Source organism: Sinocyclocheilus rhinocerous, unplaced genomic scaffold (genome assembly GCF_001515625.1).
Source record: "Sinocyclocheilus rhinocerous isolate Xijiao unplaced genomic scaffold, SAMN03320098_v1.1 scaffold1376, whole genome shotgun sequence".
Classification (NCBI taxonomy): domain Eukaryota; kingdom Metazoa; phylum Chordata; class Actinopteri; order Cypriniformes; family Cyprinidae; genus Sinocyclocheilus; species Sinocyclocheilus rhinocerous.
Genome location: NW_015646354.1, coordinates 200,844 through 226,592, shown reverse-complemented (window position 1 = coordinate 226,592; position 25,749 = coordinate 200,844). Strand labels below are relative to the sequence as shown.

Here is a 25,749-nt window from a genome sequence, read left to right as displayed (position 1 = left end):
CTTCCTGCCTGCTTGCCTGTCTGCCTGTCTTTGTCTGTCTGTCTTTCTGTCTGTCTGCCTGCCTGCCTGTCTGTGTCTGTCTGTCTGTCTGCCTGTCTGTGTCTGTCTATCTATCTGTCTGTCTATCTAATCTTTAAACCATAAGCTTCTAAAAAGTAAAAATGTCAATGTGATACAACTGTCTTAATCATATACAGTATATAGTATTTATGAACTATTGATTCATATTAAAATTATTATATTCATATTACTTAAATACTTTTTACCTTACATAAATTTAAGAAAATATTTAAGGATGGTAAGGAATTAATAAGGAATTAATACTATTTTACTTAATAGAATCTCTAGTTGACATTTTAAGAACCATTAAGTTTAAACTATTGTTAAAAGCTGTGTAAAAGTTTTCAGAACCAACATGAACTTGGCAGATGTTTTTTAAATTTTCAAAATATATATATTTTTAATTTCCTGATGCACCAGATTTCTTTCAGTCTATCTGTCATGTAATTGTTCACTGCATGATGTTTGCGTGTGCTTATGCATGCATTCTTTTCTCTTGGCATGTAGGTTGTGTGTCAGGCCTGTTCAACTAACAAACAGCCGCTGAAATATCTGAAGAATCACCTCGCGCGAGTTTGTGATCTCTGCTTCTCCGCTTTGCAGCAAAATAGTTCAGGTTCATGACACAAACACACTCGCACAGAAACTGTCTGCTTGAAGCCTCTACCTATATATTGATTTGTAATAAGAGCGTGTGTTTATGTGTGTGTTATTACTAATATTAGGTGACCAAGTACCCAGTAATTCACCTCTGTCACCTACTGGCAAGTCGCCCGGTGCCTTTCCCTTCAGAAAGCAGAAGAAAATACCAGCAGCCCTTAAAGAGGTGAATTTTTCTTAAATATATACATGTATGTGTGTGTATTTATATATACATAATTAATATAGGGTACAACGGGGCTAACTAATATTCATTTCACTTTTGGTGTGAAAGGGCCTTTACATTTGCCAAAAATACAACTTTTTATATTAAAAGCAAACAAGCTTTTTTTTTTTTTAAGGAGTAACACAATATTATAATGCATTACTTTAAAAAAAGGGAACTTTCCCCAACACTGATTATAATGTTACAAACAATTTGCATTTCAAGTAAATACTCTAAATCCTGAGAACGTTTCCACAAAAATATAAAGCAGCACTGTTTTTGACAATAATCAGAAATGTTTCTTGAGCTGGTCATGTGACACTGAAGACTGGAGTAATGATGCTGAAAATTCAGCTTTGATCACAGCAATAAATTACAATTAAAAATATATTCAAATAGAATTCAGCTATTTTAAATTGCAATCAAATTTCACAATATTACTGCTTTTGCTGGATTTTTGGTCAAATAAATGCTGCCTTGATGAGCAAAATACACTTTCTCAGAAAGTACATGTCAGTAAATGTAATCCCTTCATTTATTTTAGGTTTCAGCTAACACAGACGGGTCCTCGATGAGCGGCTACCTGGAGAGGACGAAGGCCAACAGAAAACAGTGGAAGCGGTTCTGGTTTGTCATCATGAACAAAGTTCTGTACACTTACGCTGCCAGTGAGGTGAGAATATATAAACGGGGCCATTTAAATTAAGTAAAGAGTGTCCATCTTTAGTTTTATGCAGACTTTGGAGTCAGTTTGAAATGATCAGGAGGTAAATGCTACTCTTACACTCTTAAAAATAAAGGTGCTTCACGATGCCATAGAAGGACCTTTTTGTCTAAATGGTTCCATAAAGAACCTTTAATATCTGAAGGTTCTTCAGATCAGGGGCGTAGCCATCATTTCAGAAGTGAGGGGGACAGAAATGTTATATATATAAAAAAATAATAATAATAATTACATTATCCTGTCTCTTTGAATTTAAATCTATATTTATTCACGCCGGCTCTTGAAAACCTCTATGCGAACACACTTGCCCGAAAAAGTGCGGGGGACGAATTTACGTGATATTAAAAGTGGGGGGGGACACGTCCCCCGCGTAATCTACGCCCCTGCTTCAGATTATAAAAAGGTAAGAAAGAGATGGTTCTTTAAAGAACCTTTGACTGAATGGTTCTTTGTGGACCCAAAAATGGTTCTTCTATGGCATCGCTGTGAAGAACCTTTTGAAGCACCTTTATTTTTAAGAGTGTATTGCTGGAGCCTCTGCTGTTTTGGAGTGATAGTATCAGTGATAGTGACTGGGTGGGTTTAGTTTCTAAACAGAAATAGCCATTGATGTGTAAATGAGGGCAATCGTGTGTTAATGCGTTGGGGTTTCTGTCATCAGCACACGAGAGAGCAGTTCTATAGATGCTATTTTTTATGTTTTTATAGTATCATTTTTTGTTCTCGTTAAAAGATAAAGGTAAATTTCATTTTTTTTATTTTAATTTCATTTTTTTTTTTCATTGTATTTATTTTTTGCAGTACAAATTATGCAGTAATATTTCTGGTTTACAAGCACATATTTTAGTATTTATCCAGTATTATTTATATGTAACCAGGCAGCTCATTGCATTTGATAAATATATTTTATACACTATTATACATTTTTATTTATATTGCATTTTTACACTACTTTTATTTATTGTATCCAGGACGTAGCAGCTTTGGAAAGTCAACCTCTTCTGGGATTTTCTGTCCGAACAGAGAAACCCGAATCTTCCCTGCATTTTAAACTTTATCACAAAGACACTCTGTACTACATCTTCAGAGCGAGCGACAGCCAGATCTGTGACAGGCGAGTGTAATATAAAATACATTTGAAACACTCCATGTTGTTGATATTTTTGCCATTTAAACGTCACAATCATTTTTCTCCTATAGATGGATTGAAGCGATCCAGCAAGCCACGGTCCTCTAACCCTCTCTTCCTCAACCGTTTCCAGATCCGACCATCATACAAACGACACACACATACATTAAAATGGATTAAAATGAAGGCACACCGCATTTGCGTGTGCAGTTGCTACTATGAAGTTGTGCTTACGTTGTTTTAAGTGTTGTGAAATGAAAGTTTTTAGTTATGAAATACTTCTCCATAACACATCTGATAATGCATTTGCATAATATACTACACATCCTTTTATTATGCTGTTATATTTATGCTTTACGGCAAATACACTGTAACCAGTTAGTTGCATTTAATAAATGCATTTTTATACAATTTCATTTCAATATGTTGTCATTTTAGAAAGTACAGTCAAACCAAAAATTATTCAGACAGCAGATATAGTTTTAGATATTTGTTTACTAGTGGGTGCAGGACACTATAGTTCAATTATGCAAACGAGGATAGCAAAATAAAGTAAACTGACATATTATACCCAAAAATTCTTCATGCAGACACTTTAACCTGACCATGTTTTGCTTAAGTGTTTTTTCTTTAATTGCTAATTCGCATTTTTACACCACAGACTGAACAAAATGAAGCATTGCTTGGTAATTGTTTGACCTAATTTGGTATTATCTAATTGTGTACTTAAATTTAACAGCTGACAGCTTTTCAACCGAATTCATTACATACCTTTCTATCAAAGTTATCTGGCATTATCAAGATGAATTTTTTCTGACACAGTTTAACTCAGTTCTTTTTTTTATATTGTAGGCTACTCTATTATACAACTATTTCTTGTCGCCTATCAGTATAGAGTATTACCCAGCCTTAGGGTTAGTCACCTGAGGTAATACTATGGTAACAGCTCCAGCAGGACAGGTACCGGGTGAGACTGATCTCGACTGGGTCAGGGGTCACACTGCCTACGTCACAAGCTCCTAAGATGGCGTTTTGATGACGACGGGAGAAGCGAGGACCCCTGCCCTTGTTTACAAGGTATTTGAAAATACAGTGTATATGTGTTTGTTTATATGTGTCGCATATAACTATGATATAAACATCGGCGCGTTGTTGAACTGAGGAACTGATGGTGATTATTATAACAACAACAGCAACGGCTTTAAATGCGCTTCGTGGTACGCTTACCTAAGGTATCATTTCCTGTTGTTTTTATTTTAAACGATCTTTTAAATTGTTCATTGTTTACCTCTTAGCAGACATCCATATCGTCGGATTCAGGCGTGGTAGAGAGTATAAAACAATAAATGTGTGATTTACACGTCTATAAACGCTCAGTGTCCGCGGTTCCGCATTTATAAAGACAGATACGTGTATATTTAACGTTACCCCAAACCCAGGCGGGGGTTGTTCGCGGACGTGCTGTTTTCGACGAGCAAATGTTGGTTTTAATTTTGCTAACATTTTGAAATTAAACCAAAACACATTTTTAAAACGCGTGTCGTTTCGCAATCTTGATCAAAGACCAGCCCTAATTAATTAGCACATGCGCATTCGGTCTTCAGGATCTTAAACTGTTAATCTGTAACTCGTAGTCATTATTTGTTCAACATTGTTGTTGTTTGAGGCTCAGTAAAACACAATAAGAAACCGAAAAACGGGCGATGGTTGTTATTGTACTGTAATTATGACTATTGTGCCAATGTCTTAAAAAAAATACCATCGAACCAGAGCTTCTGCTGAAATGCTGTGGTTTATGCAGTTTTTGCCAATACTGTAAAATCATAATAAACTGAACGCTTTAGGAATCGATTTCATTTTGTTTAATTGTTAGTTTTTTTTGGATGACTTTTCTGATAAGAAGTTACAGATGTTTTATTGTAGTAACAATAACTTGAGCGAGTATCAAAATATGTGGTTACGTTTTTTGGTAAGGGACGCTTTTAATGCCTTCGAATCACTTCTTGTGTGAACTTCAAGACCACAGTAGCGTGCAAAAGTAAAAATCTCATTCATTGTTTGTTATTCGTTGAGATTTTTTTAATCAGTAGCATTTACATGCATTGTAATCAATCATAGTTGGTTACTATACACTCCGAAACTACTCATTGTGTAAAAAGTGCTGGGTAGCAACTGATTACATGTAATCCGGATTACATAATCAGATTCCAAAAAGTAAGTACTTGTAATTACAGTTACTACTAGAGTAGTTACTAGAGTATATTACATGCGCCATCAAATTACAGTTACTTTTTTATGGATTACATATTATTCACACAATGGCAGTAAATTATTGATTATTTATTGATGCTCCTTAATTATTCTTCTTTCTTTTTTTTTCATTTTCCTTTCTAAAAATCCTACTTTATCATATAATTAAGCTTTGACTATTCACAAATGTTGTGTAAATAAATTAGCAAACCATGCTTCTGAATTTGAAGGGGGAAAAGCACATCTCAAGCTATTAGACCATGTATGAAACAAATAATGATGCAAGTTACTAAACACTGGTGATGTATAGCTATGAAACACTGTCTTCATCATATCGTGTGACCTCCAGTAACTGTTGATTCTAGAAGTCAGGACAAAAATATTTCCGACCTGGAAGACTTTGGGCATGTCACTGTCTTCATGTTTATTAATGTTTGTTCATATAATGCAGGGATTCCCAAACGTTTTTTGTTTTGTGGAAGTTAATACTTCAAATAATTTAACAACATATCTGCATGTTTACAGTTATCTGATGCCGGTTAATGGTCACGTTAACATGCAAGTAAACAAATATATATATATTTTTATTGTTCAAGTGTTTAAATTAGTTTTATTTTACATTTTCATTATTAGCTTTTTTTTTCAATTCACAAGCCCACTACAGTTCTTACATCAAGCCCAGTTTGGGAAACCCTGTTGTAATGTAATGTTTATTTTGTTTGTAGTTTTTTGGATTGTATTTTGTGTATTTTATGATGTTGATATAAATGCTATATATTTTTTTTTTCTCTTTGCTTTTTTATCAATACATTTTAGTTTTTTTCATTTTTAAGTTGTCATACTCTTTTGCTTCAAATCAACGTTTAAGTACTGATGTATTATAGAACTCAATAGAAATCACTTTTGAACTCAATTGACGTTATAACATTGACACAATTATTTATTGATTGTGACTTTATAATTATGACATATGACGACAACAAGGAATCTAAGCACTTTATCAGTAAAAACGTTGGCATAAAGGTTTGTTTTTTTTTCATCCCGTTTTTTGTTTGTTTGTTAAAACAATGCAGATATTAGCGATTATCCTTGAGGGTTTGTGTCACATCAAAATAACATCTAGCCGTCCTTTCTTACAGTGACACCAATGCAAAGCATCAAGGGTAGGCGATGGAGCTCCCAAACTACGCCAGTCAACTGCTTCTCCAGCTCAATCAGCAGCGCTCCAAAGGCTTCCTGTGCGATGTCATCATCATGGTCGAGAACACGCTCTTCCGGGCCCACAAAAGTGTCCTCGCCGCCACCAGCCACTACTTCAAGTCCCTTGTCCTTCACGATAACCTCATCCACCTTGACCCTGACATGGTGGATTCAGTTGTTTTCCAGCAAATTCTGGATTTCATTTACACCGGCAAGTTGGCAGATGAGACCTTTGAGGGTGTGGATTTAAGCTCTCTGCTCACCACAGCTAACTTTCTCCAGCTCAATGACCTCGCAAACCTGTGCTCCAGTAAGATCAACCAAAATGGGTCCCTCAATAGCGTGGCTCGTGGAAGCTCCAAATCTTCAGTTCGCCTGTATGAAGACCACTCATCAGACACTGAAACATACACGTGTATGACGCCCCCCAAAAAACGGCATAATGCTGAAAGTAGATGCATTTCGAGGAAAAAGCAGGACTTGGGGTTGGATTTGTCTAAGAAAAATTCAAATTCTGAGACAACAGGTAACGACGGAGTTTTTCTATCTAGACCCATCTCCAACAATATGCAGCTGGGAATAAATGGGAAGTGTGTTCCAAAGGAAGAGAAGTGGATAATTCCTTTGGACGGAGCTCAGGAAAGAAAAAGGGAGGGATCCCGAAGAAAATCTAAGGTCAATGGTTACATTCCTCTTAGCAGGGCTGGAAGTCAGTCAAGCCAGAATCAGACCTTCACTTTACAGTTGTCTGTAAAGAAAGAGAAAGGAATTGGAGGGAAAACAGATGAAATTGACGGCCAAAAACCAAACAATGGCAGCACCAATTTTGTTTATCAAAAGGAGACCTTTCTCAAAGAAGCTGAAGGGGACAACCCATACGTTTGTATCCCATGCGAAAAGGGTTTTCCCTCCTCGGAAAGTCTTAAATCCCATGTGGAAAGCCATTTGGATGAAGATCTGGATGTGAAGGTTGAGGATGAGGAGGAAGAGGAACGTGATGGAGACACTGGAGTCACCAGAGTCTCGCCGGAAGCTCCCGAAAGCCTGGATCAAAGTCCGTTAAAGTCCCTCAAAGATGTCGACACCGTGCGTCCCTTCCCTTGCAACATTTGCGGCAAGATGTTCACGCAGCGTGGCACTATGACCCGCCACATGCGCAGCCACCTCGGTCTAAAGCCATTTGCGTGTGAGGAGTGTGGCATGCGCTTCACCAGGCAGTACCGCCTCACTGAGCACATGCGTGTCCATTCAGGGGAGAAACCGTATGAGTGCCAGGTCTGTGGTGGGAAATTTACACAACAAAGAAACCTTATTAGTCATATGCGGATGCATACCTCAGTATCTTAGAACAGGTCAAAGAGCCCTAAACTAGGATAACACAGAAACCCACAGTTCTCCATAGTGCTTTGGTTTGGGTTCTTTTAACTAGGGTTCAGTTTTCCAACAAGTTCTCCAGAACACTACAAAGATTCTTCTAGATATCTTTACAGCGGTTTCCTTTTTGAGTTAATGAAGGGTTTAGTTTCACCCACAAATCTTCTACGATTCTGCAAAGAGTCATCTAGGTTAAAAAGGAAACCTCTGTAGTGTAATCTACAACACATGTCAAACTCTGGTCCTGGAGGGCCACTGTCCTGCAGAGTGTAGCTCCAAAACACCTGCCTGGAAGTTTCGAGTAATCCCGAAGACCTTGATTAACTGGTTCAGGTGTGTTTAATTAGGGTTGGAGCTAAACTCTGCAGGACATTGCCCTCCAGGAGCTGAATTTGACACCCCTGATCTAGGGTACTATTTTGGAAACACATCCTACAAAGATTCCTCTAGATTTTCTCCACAGAGTTTACTTATTGAGCTAATTTAGGGTTCAGTTCGGGCCACATCTCCTCTAGAATGCTACAAAAATCCACTAGATCTTCTCTACAGCGATTTCTTTTTTGAACAAATCTAGCGTTCACTTTCACCCACAAATCCTTGAAAATTTTACAAAGATTCTTCTAGCTCAACATGGAAGCATCTGAAGATCTAGAGCAGTCTAGATCTCTTCTCAGATTTTTCTGGGGATCCTACACCATTTCAAAGTCTTGCAGTCTAAATGAGGAGGACATCCAAAATGCACAGTGGTGGACAGGTTTGAGAAGCACTGATCAAGATCAGGGGTAGCCAACCTTGCACATGGAAGGCTACCTTCCTGCAGGCTTCAGTTCCAAATCTGCGCCAACACACTCGGAACACCTTGACTAGCTGGTTCAGGTGTGTTTGATTAGGGTTGATTAGGGTTGGAGGATGGTAGGGTCACTCAAATCCAGACCTGGAGGCCCTGCAGGGTTTTGCTCAAACACTGATCAAACTCACCTACCTGTAACTCTGCAGACCTTGATTAGATTATTCAGGTGTCTTTGATTAGGGTTGGTGCTAAAAAAATTAAAAAAAATTGTGAAACCCTGATCTAGAATTAGAATTCTGAGGATTTGTGGCTAGAACTAAAGCCTAAATTTTCTCAAAAAAGGAACCTCTGTAATCTATTCTAGAGATCACCTGTGGCCACAAATCCTCTAGAATTCTATAAAGATTCATTTAGATCTTCTTCAGACACTCTATCTTTTGAGCTAATATAGGATTCCGTTTGGATCACAAGTCATTTAGAATTCAATGAAGAATCCTCTCCAAAACGAAACCCTAGATGATCTAAAAAAAAGGAAACCTCTGTAGTCTATTGCAGGGTTGATGTTTGGCTACAGTTCCTCTATAATAATATAAAGACACACTTAGATCTTCTCTAAAGACTTTACATTTTGAGGTAATCTAGAATTCCATTTGCATCACATTTAGAATTCTACAAACAATTCTCTAGACTGATTTTTACTGATTTCCTAATTTAGGATACATTTTCATTCACAAATTCTCCCAAGATTCCTCTAGTTCAAAAGGAAACTTCTGTAGAGAAGATCCGAAGCATTCTATTTGTGGCATTCTTTCAAAACTAGATTATTTCAAACCTCGTATACCTTGTTGTTTAATCTAGGGTTCAAAAGGGTTTCTCTACCGAGTTTACTTTTTTTAGCTAATCTAGAGTTCAGTTTCCACAGCAAATCCTCTAGAATGCTATAAAGAATTATCTAGATCGTTGTAGAAGAATGGTGCTGCCATTCCCTGATCAGCATAAAAATGCCAACTTCAGCCAATACCTGCTGTTATACCTCTTTCTTCATACCTTCTTATTCTTGTGCATGAATTGTTTGTTATTGTTAGTGTGTAGCTAAAAAATATCAAGTTTATCCACTTAGCGATGTAGTTTAATCGATTACCTCAAATAGCTAGTAATCCTCTCAGAACTGAAACAGCCGAATGTTCCTGGTGATACCAGTTATTTTACAGCAGTGACTTGCGATACCTCTCGAATGTAATTTAGGAGTCATGATAGAGTTTATGCTTCAGAAACAGACCGCTGTAATAAAGCTATCTGGGTTGTTTACTTGAATACACAAACTTGCTACCTCAGATTAAACCAAACCCTCTGATTAGCCTGTATGAGATTAAAAATACATATTAGAGAAGAGAAACTACACAGTGTCTTCCATATTACAGTCACTCTGTCTAGTTTAATTAATGAGCTTAAACTGACATCTGATTCAGAACAGAGGAAAACACACTGCCTGTGTCAGTATACACTTTTCAGGGGGTCAGGTAATACTTCACTGTAGGGTTGCGATCTGAGCTAGTGAAGTAGTATTGCTTGAGCAATTAGGGTGTTTTGATGTACAGTTCCAAAGAAATATTGAATGTTGAAATGCTTAAGAAATACTGTAAAACTATAACCAAAACTATATTCTTGCTAAATATTTAAGTCTAATTTATGCTTCTTTCAATTCAGGTTTATATCAAGTCTTTCTTCTTTTTTCACGGGTTTTCTTTTGGGTTTTTCTTTCCTTTTATTTTAATGCTTCAACCAATGGTTTAATTTATATAGCATGTTGTCCATATTTTCTTGTGGCATGTGCATTATTCTTATGAATTTAAAAAAGTTAGGTTTAGCAGATTGCATTCATGCATTTAGTGTTGAAACGAGACCAAAAGCGTAAAATCAATACCTACTGTAAATATCTTTGGGTGTCTTGACATGTTATTATTATAAGTTGATATATTACTGAAACTTTTACTTATTCAGAGATGAAATCATTTTCTTATTGTGTTTTAATTTCTCTACACCATGTTTGTTTTAAACTACCTTGGGTACATGGGTTTTCATCATGCTGGAGGGCTTTTTAAACAATACCTAATTTCGAGGTTGTATTCATTTGTTATCTAGTAATATCAAAAGAGGTACTTTAAATAATAGTTCAACTAGCCTAAGATTTGATTCGCTGAATTGACTTTTCAGGCACTCTTTGATGGTTTTGTGCTTGCTTTTTCTCTCTTTTTGCTTTATATTGAGATGATTATTTGACACTGTCTGTTAATCATTAGGATTCTAGAATATTCAGGAACTTTTTAATACATAATGGGACTTGAAACTGAACTTCAAAACTGTGACAACACTTTCATTTGCATCCTCTGCAAACCTCAGGGAACATTTTAGGGACACGTCCCAGTTAACTTTTTGAATCATAAAGCGCCATTAACCAATGTTTTTGCAGCTGTTTGTCTGTTTTTTTTTTGTAGATTTTTTTCAATATTCTCTACAACTGACACAATGCGCCTTCAGGAGGTTCGGCAGCTCTTTGCATTTGCAATACAGGTTTGTGTGTGTACATGTATGGTCTTGATGTGGTTTTCAAATGCTTTTGAAATGTCAAGTACTTTGTTCTGAAATGATGATGCTAAAGTATTTGCAGCCTGTTTATGAAAACCAAAGCACATTTTCACTCTTTGAAGAATTTAAGGTCCTATTGTATATAACATTGTTCTCAGTTATGACATGAAATAAAATTAAATGCTGATCAAAAAACTACACTTTCCCATTTGCTTTTTATTGACTTTATTGACAAAAGAAAATACTTAATTTTTGGAATCTGATAATCCAGATTACATGTAATCACTTACTACACAAGGCACAAAGATCAGTCAACCTTCAATCAGTTTCAAAAGACAAAAATCACACAAATTCTGATATTCAGAGGAAATGGCAAAATTAAAAATAGCATAGACGTTAATAAAAAAAAGTGCTGAGATGAGATTTTGTGCCATTTATGGTCAAGGTGTGTGGGTCATCTTGCCTAGTCTTACCCGACTTCTGTTTTAAATGTTCATCATCGCAAACTGCAAACTGTATACCATACTATTTTAAACAATAGTATGCAGTATATAGCCTATACTGCACAGACTGCAGAATTCTCAGAAAAAAAGGTAGCCTACAAAAGGGGCAGAATCTTTTTGAAAGGCACTAATATGTTCCATTTTGGTACTAATATGACACAAATATGTACCTTTAAGGTACTAAAATTCATCCTTTAGGGGGGAATAAGATACAAATGCGTGCCTTTTGAAAGGGTCCCGTCCCAGTGACAGCTTTGTACCTTTTTTGAGAGTGTAACTATAATGCTTTCATATGTTGTCCAGTAGGTGGCGGCAAGAATCCACACAACTAGGTGAAAACGATCGGCATTATTCACTTTGTGAGCAGCTCTGATATGTAATTGAAGGGAATTTGTGTTTTGAGAAGGGGAATTTTGCAAATACTTCAGGGTTAGGTTTTGGCCGATAGTTTGGTGATGTAGTATTTGTTATTTCATCAATGAATGATATTTTTCTTTGAATGCTTTCACTTTAAGCGTCATTTTGCACGTCAATTAATAGCAGTGACAGCTATATATATATATATATATATATATATATATGTATATAATTTTTTTCTTTTTTTCTGCATCTTTATATGATTCCGGTGGTTTTTCTGTTGCACCACAGCCTTCATCTTCCATTAGACACTTACCTGTTACAGATCTGCATCCCCACACAAGCCAGCTGAGTCCTCTTGTCTTTAAGCTCCAGTGAACTCAAGATAAGGCCCAGTGTTTTCACATGTAAATGACGGCCGTATTGTTAGCACAGAGTGTGGCTCTGAGGGCTCCTGCAGTGTTATCTGATGGTGTGCAGGCCCTGCCGGGGAGGACGATTGAGGCTCGGGGTCCGGGACGGTGGCAGGCTCAGGTCGAACAGCTGGCGGCGTCCCACGTGCGGCTCCTGAGCACAGAGAGAGCAGACACTCTGAGCAGGGTGGGAACTCACACATTAAGACCTCTACAAACAGAGAAATCCCCATTGTGGCATTATCAGAGCACGGCCAGCTTGTGCTGCACACACACAGACAACAAGTACACAGAGAAAGAAACATTCAGAGCAGCTGAATAAGAAGTCTTTGCCCACTTTGCTCTTGTTATCTCACTTTTGCATAGTGTTTGCATAGTTAATGTTTCGGTGACCCACTTTGTTTTGCTTTCTTATTTTAACCTTTTAAACTTAAATTCAAAAGGTTAAAGATGCCAGTTCACATATCTTGTTTTTTTGTGGACATTTTTTGATCAACCAGTGGTCATTTTAAAACCACAAAGGAATCTTTTTTTTATGATACACAAAGTTTTTATTCCCTGGATTTTAAATAAACATACTTGCGCATACTTAAAGATACCAGAAATAAATTCTTTGATCTGAAATATTGATAAAATATAATGAACATATAAGATGTGAATGTTGACAAAATGGTAAATAAGTAAGTAGATAGATAGATAGATAGATAGATGTATGGATAAAAACAGACAGACAGACATACAGACAGATAGATAGATAGATAGATAGATAGATAGATAGTTAGATAGATAGATAGATAGATAGATAGATAGAAACAGACAGACAGACAGATAGATAGATAGAAACAGACAGACAGACAGACAGATAGATACAGACAGACAGACAGACAGATAGATAGATAGATAGATAGATAGATAGATAGATAGAGACAGACAGACAGACAGACAGATAGATAGATAGATAGATAGATAAAACAGTGTAATAACCTAATCATGATCAGATGATTTCATTAAAACAAATATAAAGTTTGTCCACACATAATAAAATAAAATAATATTGTGATGTTTTTATCAGCTGTTTGGACTCTCATTCTGACGGCACCCATTCACTACAGCGCATCCATTGTCGAGCAAGTGATGCAATGCTACATTTCTCCAAATCTGATGAAGAAACAAACTCATCTACATCCTGGATGGCCTGAGGATGAGTAAATATTCAGTAAATTTTCATTTTTGGGTGAACTCTTCCTTTAACAGTTTGAGGATGAGCCAGAAATGAGCTAATAAATAAATTAAATGTGTTGTACAATCAAGGCAGGTTGCGTCTCCGAGGTGTCCTGCAGTCGGTATGTGTTTCTGTCCAGCGCATGTCAATTCACAAACACACAAAGGACTAGGGAATGTCAGTTTGTGCAGTACATTCCAGGTTGCAAGGTGGAAACGGACTGGAAAAGACAAAAATGATGCTGTAACGTGTGCTCGCACAATAGAGGGCAGCGTAAGGGTCAATGAGGCTTATTGTAAAGTGCATTACAGGAGCCGACGTAACGTTGGCAGTAAAATCCCGACGTGTGTGTGGTCTCAAATGAGCAGCGTTACACTTTATCAAGGCCCCGTGCTTGTCTCCCGGTGATATATGAGTTTCTGTATCAGTAATAAATGTAATGTGCTGTGTGTGCATTCGATGAATACTCTTGTGTATGTGCTCGAGCTCATACGCAGACGCATTTATCAAAAACAGCGCTTTATCAGCACGGTGCTTTCGCCATGTCTGTTCGCTTATGAATATTCCTGCGGCCGGAGCGGAGCTGGGTCAGAAGCGCACAGCCACAAAAGAACACGGAGAAGAAAAGGCAGAAAGTGTAGCGGTTTTGGTTTGGAGTTGGGCTTTTGTTCGCGGCTCTACACCCTCTCCTTCAGCGGGTCAACGGCGAGGAATGGAGGCCTATTCAGCGGAGGGAGTGGTGCTGCGAAAACACCCCTCGGCCCGGGACGGTCACCAGCTCCTCTCTGTGTCTGAGGGTGTCAAAGGGGCCGGAGGGATCCACCCCTGAACTCAAACATCACTGTCTGCTCCGCGAGTGACTGACGTGACACGACTAGAAGACTCCCATTATAGCCAACAAAGCTGTGTACAAAAAAATACTTAAACAGGACTGCTTTGGCATCTGCAGCAAAGTGGTATAAGCAAATATTTCACTTCAAGTTTATTAATAGTGATATTAGTAATAGTACATATTTATGTTCTTTGCATTTTGTTATCTTTTATATTGATTGTTGGAAATATCACTGTGAAACTGAGGTTGCATTTAAACTTAAATCAAAATGCAAAGTGATTCTTTATCGATTGTTCAAAATACAGCTGGAAAAAATTTGGAAAAAATCTATTATAGTTCCTCTAGCTAAGACTAGGTCCCCACAGGAGCTAAATGATTTCAGGCCGGTAGCTCTTATTCTTCATTAGTTATGAAGTGTTTTGAGAAAGTAGTTAAAGGTGAAATTTTACAGCAGTCAAAAGATAGACTTGATCCATTGCAGTTTGCATTTAGACAGGGCACGAGTTGAGGATGCTAACCTTACATTGCTGAATTATCTGTTTAGTCACTTGGAAAGGCCCAAGACCCATGCTAGATTGTTATTTATTGATTTCTCTTCTGCTTTTAACACAATAAAGCCACATTTGTTGGTAAAGAAATTAATTTCTCTTTTTAACTTGGATCTTAATATTTCTGGATGGATTTTGGACTTTTTAGTAGATCGTCTTCAATGTGTTAGAGTTAATGGTGTTCATTCTGATTTTCAGTATTGCTCTACTGGGTCTCCTCAAGGCTGTTGTCGATACACATAAATATTTGGGGGTGGTTATAGACAAGAAGTTGACTTTCCAATTCAATGCTTTGGCTGTCTGTAAAAAGGTTTAACAAAGATTTTCTGAGGAAATTAAAATCTTTTAGAGTTTGTTCTTCTATGATGACACTGTTTTATAAACAATTTATTGAATCTGTCCTTTCTTCTTGCATTGTGGCATGGTACGGTAATTTGAGTTTGTCAAATAAGAATAGGTTATGTAGTCTGGTGAAGGTGACAGGCAAGATTATCGGTGTTAATCAAACTGGGCCTGCTGAAATTTTTCAAAATTCAAAAAGGCGGGGCATAGAGGAGAAACAATAATGTACAGTATGTGGAAAATAATGTGTTTTTTTAACTTTAAACCGCATAAACACATTTCATTACACCAAATACACAAAATAATGTTCTTTTTAGCAGCATCATATGACCCCTTTAAGAAAGCCCAGGTTATTCTTTGTACTACTGACCATCCACTACATACTGAGTTTCAGATGTTGCCATCAGGCCGTCGTTTTAGAGTCCCTGTATGCAGGTCGAAAAGAACTAAAGAGTCATTTGTTACTGTGGGCATTAAGTTATTGAACAAGTCTGGTGGGGAGGAGAATGTATTTGGTATTCAAAATTTATGAATTTGAACAGTGTTTGATAAATTTTAGGGGGTGTTAAGGAAAGTGATTGCATCTCAAATAGCCTCTCCTTTCCAGGTGTAGTGATTGCCGCTTAACCACTGTTTGGCTTGTCAGCAGGAGGTTATCGCATATGGCCTCTCTTACATTATAGTGTCCACAGCACACCTCCACGTGGTGCCCCTGTCTAGCTAAGTTGCTGTGTGGCGCGACCGAGCACCGACGGTATAATCGGGACATGACTCGGAGAGGGGATGGGCGCCATCGAGTCAATAAATAAGCCCACTGAAAAGACACGATGATGTACACTAAGCAGCATATGCTACGGGATCGGTCTGGGCCAGGCCAAACAACGACCACGTGACAAGAGTGATGCCTATAAGAAGACTGACACTATATGATGGCGGATCCAAAGCGCAACTTTTGTTAATAAAACTTTCATTTATTCGTTTAATAGCCTATAAGTGAGTGTCTTTGTTGCTGGGTTTTATAAGTCAGTTTAATACGTTTAATCAGTTGAAACGACTTTCACAGTCAATTTGATTCAACTTAACTCATTTTTAACCGTTGCTTCTTGTCATTGTAGGCTTAGGCTACTTTTTTCAATTAATTTTAATGAATATACTAATTAATAAAATGAATATTATTTATTTTTTTATTTATAACACGGCACCCCCAGCACCCCCATTTTTTCGTGGGCTACACTCCAGGGGGTGCTGCAGCACCCTCAGCACCCCTACTTCCCGCGGTAATGGGTACATGGAATGTTCGCACCCTTTACGCAGCCGGCAAGGTACAAGAACTGATGTGAGGACTGAAAGGATACCAGTGGAACATTATTGGACTTACAGAAGTCAGATGGACAGGTTTTGGAGAAACCACCATAGAGGAAGGGCACAAGATATGGTTCTCCGGAGACGAGTCTAAACACCTGCACGGAGTAGCCTTTCTAGTAAATAAAGAAACTTCAGCAAGCGTCATCAACTGCACCCCAATTTCAAGTAGACTGATCACCATCTGTCTCTCTGCCAAACCCACTAATGTCACCATCGTGCAGGCCTACGCACCAACATCAGGACATAGTGACGAAGAGGTTGAGGAGTTTTATGATGAGCTAGAAAACATTATCAAGAAAACCCCCCGAAAAGACATCATACATCATCATAGTTCAGGGAGATTGGAATGCCAAGATCGGCCCTGATGCACATCAGACCTGGGCAGGAACAGTAGGCAGATTTGGCCATGGAGAAACCAACGAAAGAGGACTCAGGCTCCTGGAATTTGCAAAAAGCCACCGTCTCACCATCGCTAACACCTTGCATCCTCATAAGACCTCCAAGAGAACAACTTGGCACTCACCTAATGGTGACGTGCACAATCAAATTGACTACATCCTCATGCCACAACGCCAAGTCTAGTATCAACAAAGCAAGAACCAGAACATACCCAGGGGCAGATATCGGCAGTGACCACGATCTTGTGCTGGCGACATTCAAGCTGAAATGGAAAGCACAGCATTTCCCAAAGAACCCATGCATCCGCTTTAATTTGGAGAAATTGAAAGACACAGAGGTAGCGGAGTGCTTTCAGGCAGTTGTACGGGGGAAATTTGCAGCTTTGAACCTTCTTGATACTCCAGTTGATGAACTTGCAGGAGACATCAAAGAAACCCTGCTCTCTGCAGCTGAGGAGGTGCTTGGCAGGCATAGGAAGAAGATTCAGCCATGGGTGAAAGACGAGGTATTGGAACTGTGTGACAAGAGGAGAGAGCTGAGGTGCAAGAAATACTCCTGCCCAAAAGGCAGGTTGGAATACCAGCAGACTAACAGAGCAGTGAGGAGGAAGATGAAAGAAGCCAAAGAGAAGTGGATAGCAGACCAGTGCGCCTCCATAGACAAGAATATGCAGGCTGGTAATAGCAAGCAGGCCTACTTCACACTGAAAGTTCTTACAAGATCACAACAGAGCAAGACTAACATCATAGAAGACAAAGACGGTAACATCCTCACAGACAGTGATCAAGTGTTGAAGAGACTGAGGCTCCTGGAATTTGCAAAAAGCCACCGTCTCACCATCGCTAACACCTTGCATCCTCATAAGACCTCCAGGAGATCAACTTGGCACTCACCTAATGGTGACGTGCACAATCAAATTGACTACATCCTCATGCCACAATGTTATAAAGTGACTGAGTCTGGCCGATCTGTGACACTGACAGTACTATGCCAAAAAATCTGGGAAGGAAGAGAATGGCCAACAGAGTGGACGCAGTCCCTAGTGATACCCCTTCCCAAAAAAGGAAACCTCAAGCAGTGCCAGAATTATAGGACCATCTCTCTTATCAGCCACCCCAGCAAGGTCATGCTTGGAGTGATACATAAAAGGCTAAAAGCAAAGTCAGAGGAAGTGTTGGCCGAAGAACAGGACAGGATTCAGGCCAGGAAGAAGTACCACTGAGCAGATCTTTAACTCTTGGCACTCACCTAATGGTGACGTGCACAATCAAATTGACTACATCCTCATGCCACAATGTTATAAATCTAGCATCAACAAAGCAAGAACCAGAACATACCCAGGGGCAGATATCGGCAGTGACCACGATCTTGTGCTGGCGACATTCAAGCTGAAATGGAAAGCACAGCATTTCCCAAAGAACCCATGCATCCGCTTTAATTTGGAGAAATTGAAAGACACAGAGGTAGCGGAGTGCTTTCAGGCAGTTGTACGGGGGAAATTTGCAGCTTTGAACCTTCTTGATACTCCAGTTGATGAACTTGCAGGAGACATCAAAGAAACCCTGCTCTCTGCAGCTGAGGAGGTGCTTGGCAGGCATAGGAAGAAGATTCAGCCATGGGTGAAAGACGAGGTATTGGAACTGTGTGACAAGAGGAGAGAGCTGAGGTGCAAGAAATACTCCTGCCCAAAAGGCAGGGTGTGGCATGATGGCCTATGGCAAGTACTCAGGAATTTTAAGATCGATGAGGGACAAGTAGAGATAGTGAAGGCCTTGTATAAAAGAACAAGTAGTGCTGTCCTCCTAAATAACCAAATTGGGGATTTTTTCCCAACAACCATAGGAGTGAGACAAGGATGCGTACTAGACAAAGATGGTAACATCCTCACAGACAGTGATCAAGAGTTGAAGAGGTGGATGGAACACTGCAGCGAACTTTACAACTTCGATCTGCAACCAGACCTGACCATCCTCACAGAGCCTGTTCCCAGTGAAGAGGACAGCCCACCAGTCCTAAAATCAGAGGTAGAAGAGGCGGTACGCAGACTGAAACCAGGGAAGTCCACAGGCGTGGACAACATACCTGCTGAGCTGCTGAAACATGGCGGAGAAAGCACAATAGAGGCTCTGACAGTACTATGCCAAAAAATCTGGGAAGGAAGAGAATGGCCAACAGAGTGGACACAGTCCCTAGTGATACCCCTTCCCAAAAAAGGAAACCTCAAGCAGTGCCAGAATTATAGGACCATCTCTCTTATCAGCCACCCCAGCAAGGTCATGCTTGGAGTGATACATAAAAGGCTAAAAGCAAAGTCAGAGGAAGGGTTGGCCGAAGAACAGGACAGGATTCAGGCCAGGAAGAAGTACCACTGAGCAGATCTTTAACTGTAGGCTGATCACCGAAAAGTATCTGCAGCATCAGCGTGAGCTCTTCCACAATTTCATCGACTTTAAAAAAGCCTTTGATAGGGTGTGGCATGATGGCCTATGGCAAGTACTCAGGAATTTTAAGATCGATGAGGGAATAGTAGAGATAGTGAAGGCCTTGTATGAAAGAACAAGTAGCGCTGTCCTCCTAAATAACCAAATTGGGGATTTTTTCCCAACAACCGTAGGAGTGAGATAAGGATGCATACTGTCACCTATACTCCTCAACCTGTTCCTGGAGCAGATAATGCTAGAGACTCTCCAAGACCATCATACATCCATCTCCATCAATGGCAGAGCAATATGCAACCTTAGATTTCCTGATGATATAGATCTCTTGGCTGGCAGCAACCAAGAACTACAAGAACTGACCAACAAGCTAGAAGAGAGGGCAGGTGCATATGCCATGGAAATCAGCACAGAAAAATCTAAGGTCATGGTCAACAGCATTAAAGACACCACCACTAACATTACCATGGGAGGGCAAAAGCTTGAAGAGGTAGAAGGATTTAAATACTTGAGAGCAACATTATCCAAAGATGGCTCTTGCACAGCAGAAATCCATATCAGAATTGCTACAGCAACTGCTGTAATGTCAAGGCTCCAAAAGATCTTTAGAAGCAAAAGCATCAACCTTTGCACAAAGTACCTCCTGTTCAAGTCATTGGTGGTTTCCGTCCTGCTATACGGTTGTGAGGCATGGACACTTCTAGCTGAAGACGAGAGAAGGATTCAGGCCTTTGAGTTCAAATGTCTCAGAAAGCTCATGGGCATTACCTATTTAGAGCGAAAAACCAATGACTATGTCCCGGGACGGATGCACCAGCCTGGTAGGCTCCCATGATCCTCTGCTGGCCATTGTGAAGAGGCGGAAACTCCAGTGGTTTGCCCATGTGACACGCCACAATACCCTCTCCAAGACCATTCTTCAGGGCACAGTGGAAGGACCGACAATCTGATGGAGTGGACTGACAGGCCCTTGCCACAGCTCCTCAAGATAGCTCAAGACAGAGATCAGTGGAGGGCATTGTCTGCTACTTCTTCCCTCATGTCTCCCCGATGGCCGAATCGGTAAAGGGACTAAATAAATAACATAAAAAAATATAATGTTACATTGTATGTTTTTATAGGTGAAATGGTGATGTGTGCATGGATTGTGGTTAGTGTACTGGCACTTCGCTGCGATTCTAGTTTCCCTAAACGGGACTATAAAGTCGAGTCCGAGTCTGAGTCTGAGTCTGAGTCTGAGTCTGAGCTGTGAAACTGTGAAACTGAACTTTCTTTGTGTGGGTATCTGATTCAAATAATTTTTGTAACCAGTGGCTTAAAGAGCTATTCTGGGTGAAAACAGTTACAGTTGACAAGGTTGAGCTTGCATGGCGCCCAAACTAACTAGATCAAATTATTTCACTTGTTTGTTTGTTTTTTTTATCCTCTCCTTATTCTACTTATTGAAATTTTCTGCCACTGCTACAATTTTGTATTATTTTAATATATATATATATATATTTTTTTATTTGGCTGAAATTTAATTCTCTTTTTTTTGTGTACACATAATGGAATGGACAATGGCCTACTGTATTACCTTTCTGAGGCATCAAAATTATCAACATGATCAAAACTTTGCTGAAAATCCTGTTGTACACAATCTACTACATGCCTTCTGTCATCTCAGGGATATACTTTTTAGTGAGCAAAAGACCCTTTTAATATAGCCTAACTCTAAAAGCATCCACCTTGAGCTCACGGTTCATGTGTCTCTTTATATGGTTAGTAATATTTCAAGATGACAATTTACTGGACTGAAGCAACTTTAAGGTTTAAATTCTCAAAACTATCACTTTCAGTGTCTTTAAAATCAATATTTTGATTACTGGCAGCTTTTTCACAGCATCCACCATCAAATGACAGTGACACTTCTTTCTTTTGTTTTATGCCTACGGTAATTATGAGTGAAACATCACATAATCTTTGTGTATCAAGCAGTGCCACCTTGACGACTAAATGCATTATTATTATTAATTCGATATTTAATTATTGTTGAGCAGGAAAAATATATGTACACTATTACTAGCGATATACTTTTTATAAAATATATATACTTTTTTTTTCATGTTATATTGTTTATAATGAATAGATGATAATAAATAGATTGGATAAAAAAAGTGTTTTTCCTCCTGAGTATGAACTTCATATTCTCATTATATCGTGCAAGATTTTTTTTTCCTGACTATTATATGTCACGCTTTACAGGGTTAATTCTTCCATACAAAAAAAAGTGTGTTATTTGATTGTAAAGTTGTGTAAATAGTCATGTAAGTGGTGGATCTACTTTTCCTGGTGGTCATTCCTGTGGGTGGATGTTTGTCTATGTAAACAGGTTCTTCTGTGCATGCATGGTGTCAGAGTTACAGTGTGAGCGCATATGAAGTGCTTTTGGGCTGAATGTGGCTCTGGCTCACAGAAGAGGATGCCTCTTCTTCTTCTATGGTCATTAATGAGCCTCTCTATCACCACATGAACCCTGAGCCATCTGGGGGTCTCGGCCCTCCCCTGTGTGTGTGTGTGTGTGTGTGTGAGTGTGAGTGTATCTTTCATGAGATATATGGCATTTCATGTTCATTAGTCTGGAAACATGCAACAGCAGATATAGTTACAATAATGCACATTGTACACACATTGAATTATAATACACACATTATAATACACAATATAAATGAATTAGATATCAGCAGTTTTGAGTATAATAGCTTGCGATTTAATATGCAGGTTGGTAATTGCTATTTACAAAAATTAAGTGCGTCTGACATATACATATAGTAAGCGTTGAGTAAATATTGACTTAAAATGTGAACTAGTGCGTAACTAATCAAATATTTAATTTTTAAAAATTATATAACAATAACAATAATGTAAGTCAATAAATTATTGTTATCAATAAGAAATAATTTTATAATAATTATTACTACTATTATTACTACTATTATTATTAATGCTGTTGTTGCTGTCAATTCAAATTGTTGTTGTTGTTGTCATACTCATTATTATAATGTATATGATGATGATGATGATGACAAGAACAACAACAATAAGGGCTAATAATAACTATTATTATTATTATTGTTATTATTATTATGTATTCTTTTTAAAACAAACATTATAGTAACATTTATTATGAATAACAATAATTAATTGATTTGTTTAATCTATTATAGTCGTGGTAATAATATTGATACTTACAATAATAAAATGTATTATATTAATCAAGTCAATAATAATAATAATAATAATAATAATATCTCATATTGCTCGGATAATTACATTGACAAATCAAACAATAAATGTTTCCAGTATAAATAATTATGTATTAAATATTTAGTTAAGATATTTAAAAAAATGTGTATAATAATTTATTATTAATATTGTTTATTATTATAGTGTCTATTTATTAAATTATTAAAGAGTTGTTATTAGGACCGGTCAGGCAAACTGGGAACTTGTCACTCATTCCTGAGGGAAAATTCCTATAGCTACATTTCACTATTCCTCAAAAACATGAATATCTGGCCATATTTATCACAAAATCAGAATTTGTGTCCCATTGAAACCTTGACTATACCGCTGTAATTTGATGCAATTTAAGATAACTATATACTCTCTATAGTTGGCCCACACTAGAGTTTTATAACTTCATTGCTGACTGCTTAATTTCAAATCTATTGCTGAATCATGCCATTTTTTTAGGCCAAACTTTGTTCACTTCCCCCCCAAAAAGTAGATATATACTCATTCTCATTCAATAAATCAACTATTCTGCCATCTTTTTCCCACCGGTATGGGGATGAATACACTCCGATGAAAAAAGGGGAGAGAAAGGGGAAGCGGGGGGATATTTTTAGCCTAGACCTTGTTTCTGATTTGTGACCACCGAAAGCAGACTCGTTTAGCATTGCAGACATGAATAAATATGAAAAAAAAATACTATAGCATGTGCCTGTGGTACAGTGGGTAGGTTACATGTTTTTGTTGTTGCTCTCAAGAGGACGAAGGTTCGAATCCTGCACGCGACATGCCCTTATCCCATCCAACATGCACATTCTTGTCTTTTGAGTTCATATTGTAGGCAAAAGTTCAATTAAAGTTTCTTTTGCATGTGTTAAGTATCTCAGTTTCCATGTTCAAACAATGAGCAAATATATGAGTCACATCCAGTCATGCTTTCTCTTGATTAGCCGACATCTTTTGTGAGATCTAAAGTTCAAAAAAGCTTTGTTTCTTTGCCCGATGGTTTTTTGTCACTCTGAATCTGGTTGCCTTCCTGTAACTGTACTTCAAGCAAAGGTTTCTATAGTGATCTCAGCAGCTATTTCCTACTGACAAAACCCAAACAATGCATCACTTAACAGAGATGCCTTGCTTAAGCTTTGACCTGCTTTCTACCCCAAAGAGGAAGAGACAGTGCCTGCAGACACAAGGCCTAACACAATGGAGTCGTAAAATATCAGAGGGTAATATACATGCACCAAAACAAAGTGGCAACCCCAGACAAAAAGGCATATGTAAATAATGCTGGTCAAGGCGGCAGCATGCTGAACTTCTGACCCTTTGGATAACCCTAGATGTCAGTGATTTAAGACAATTTGGCCATTATTTGCATATTACTGACGCATTACGAACACAGAGACTCACCCTGTGTCCCAATTTGCGTGCTATCCACATATTAGTGCATCTGAAATTATAGTACGTGTGTCAGATTTTCAAACTTTGTTGGCTAATATTGCTAGCATTGCCTCATGGAAAAGGAGTAGCTTGCGATTGCTTTCAGCATTGTCAGTTGAAGAAACTTGGCAAGGAATGTGAGGCCTATAACCAGGGCAGGACTTAGGGGGGCGGGGGCCCCTGGGCTTGAGGTTATGTTTGGGCCCTATACCTACACTACAAATGCCCTCAAATAGAACATCATTATGGAGTAACACAAAATCCACAAACATATGCTTTGAGGTTCATAAATAGTACAATTCATATGCAACATGTCTAGGCTATAGTCAGTTTAAATGTAATATTAAATATTCATTATAATATAATAAACAGGATGTAAAATAAGCTACTTTTTAAAATATGAAACTATAACCGCCAGTAGGTGGCAGCAAGTGACTGTCTTAATGAGCAGGGCTCCACACTGCGACCAAATGACTAGTGCGACTAGATTTTGTAACAGACTATCTTTTCTTGTAAAACGCGAATTCAAAAGTGAAAGCACCTGAAGCCCGGCTTATAACATAGCAAACGTTATAAATTAAAATCACAAATAATACTACTGATGAAAAAGAATCCTGATTAAATCATTTGCTGGTCCGTGTAACGCTGAGGAACAAAACACTGTTGTTCTGAGATGCAGCGGTTCTGCTGTTTGTTCTATTTCTCATTATCTTTCTATGCGCGCTCTTTGGGGCTAATTGCTTAATGGAGCTGTTTAAAGTAGCCATGTGATAACAAGCCAATAGCTGCAGACGCGATTCAATACGTGCGTCCTTCTTCTATGTGAAATAATAATAAATACCAGTTTATGCTGTTTGATTGTGGCCTCGAAGGTCGTAGTTGTAAGCTGTAGCCCCGGCTGGCCCGTTTAGATCTTGGGTGCGCAGTGGAAATGCGGCTAATAATGTCTGAATTCTGACTGGCATATTACGAACAAATCAAACAAACGTAAACGGGCAAAGGCGGGGCCCCCTACAAGACGGGGCCCATGGGCTGCAGCCCACTCAAGCCCAATGGTAAGTCCGGCCATGCCTATAACTGTTATTCTATGTATGAACCTAGTGTTATTTATCTGGATGCTAATGCTAGACAGAATTCAGCTAAATGCTAATGTAAACACAAGCAGTTTGTGATAAAAGGAGCCTTTCATATCCAGACATATGTGGTGGTATAAAACACTGCATATTTACTTAATAAACACTCAAAAGTACTTTTCCATCACCACTGAAGTTTATACTTTTAAGGCGCAAAACATAAGTACATGAAAGCAAATCGTTCTAAAATGCATCAGACTGCAATTCAGAATGTAAATTCTGCTATTGTGAGCATTCGATTAAAATGTCTGCTGCTACAGTCCGTTTTCTCTTTCTTGTCAACGAATAAATTGTTTGAAGAGAATCTTGCTGAGAATGTTCAGTCTTATAAATCTGTTTATAGGTATGGAACCACAGAATAAAAATATAAAATGTCACAATGCTGACATTTTTCTTGTAATTGCAAGTTTATCTCTTTCAATTCTGTTTTTTTTTTCTTCTGAATTCTGAGTTTACGTCTGGTAATTCTGAATTTTTTTGAAATTCAATTTTTTTCTGAAGTTTATTGAAAT

The 25,749-nt window shown here is 38.3% G+C and overlaps 2 protein-coding genes across 2 annotated transcripts in view; both read left to right on the top strand.

Annotated features, from left to right (window-relative positions):
- The window catches only part of LOC107707546 (FYVE, RhoGEF and PH domain-containing protein 6-like), a gene marked incomplete at its 5' end in the record, with an annotated part of 16,159 nt that extends 13,026 nt beyond the window's left edge, over positions 1–3,133 (top strand). Inside the window, 5 exons of the mRNA XM_016511612.1 lie at positions 568–676; positions 786–886; positions 1,470–1,598; positions 2,621–2,763; positions 2,850–3,133. Coding sequence (XP_016367098.1) covers positions 568–676; positions 786–886; positions 1,470–1,598; positions 2,621–2,763; positions 2,850–2,886 — 519 coding nt within the window. The remainder of the gene's footprint in view (positions 1–567; positions 677–785; positions 887–1,469; positions 1,599–2,620; positions 2,764–2,849) is intronic.
- A 588-nt stretch (positions 3,134–3,721) lies between these two features.
- LOC107707545 (hypermethylated in cancer 2 protein-like) lies at positions 3,722–7,903 on the top strand. Its single transcript, XM_016511611.1, has 2 exons — positions 3,722–3,855; positions 6,168–7,903. The coding sequence occupies exon 2, from the start codon at positions 6,199–6,201 to the stop codon at positions 7,573–7,575; it is 1,377 nt and encodes a 458-aa protein (XP_016367097.1). The 5' UTR covers positions 3,722–3,855; positions 6,168–6,198; the 3' UTR covers positions 7,576–7,903.
- Positions 7,904–25,749: the final 17,846 nt, after the last annotated feature.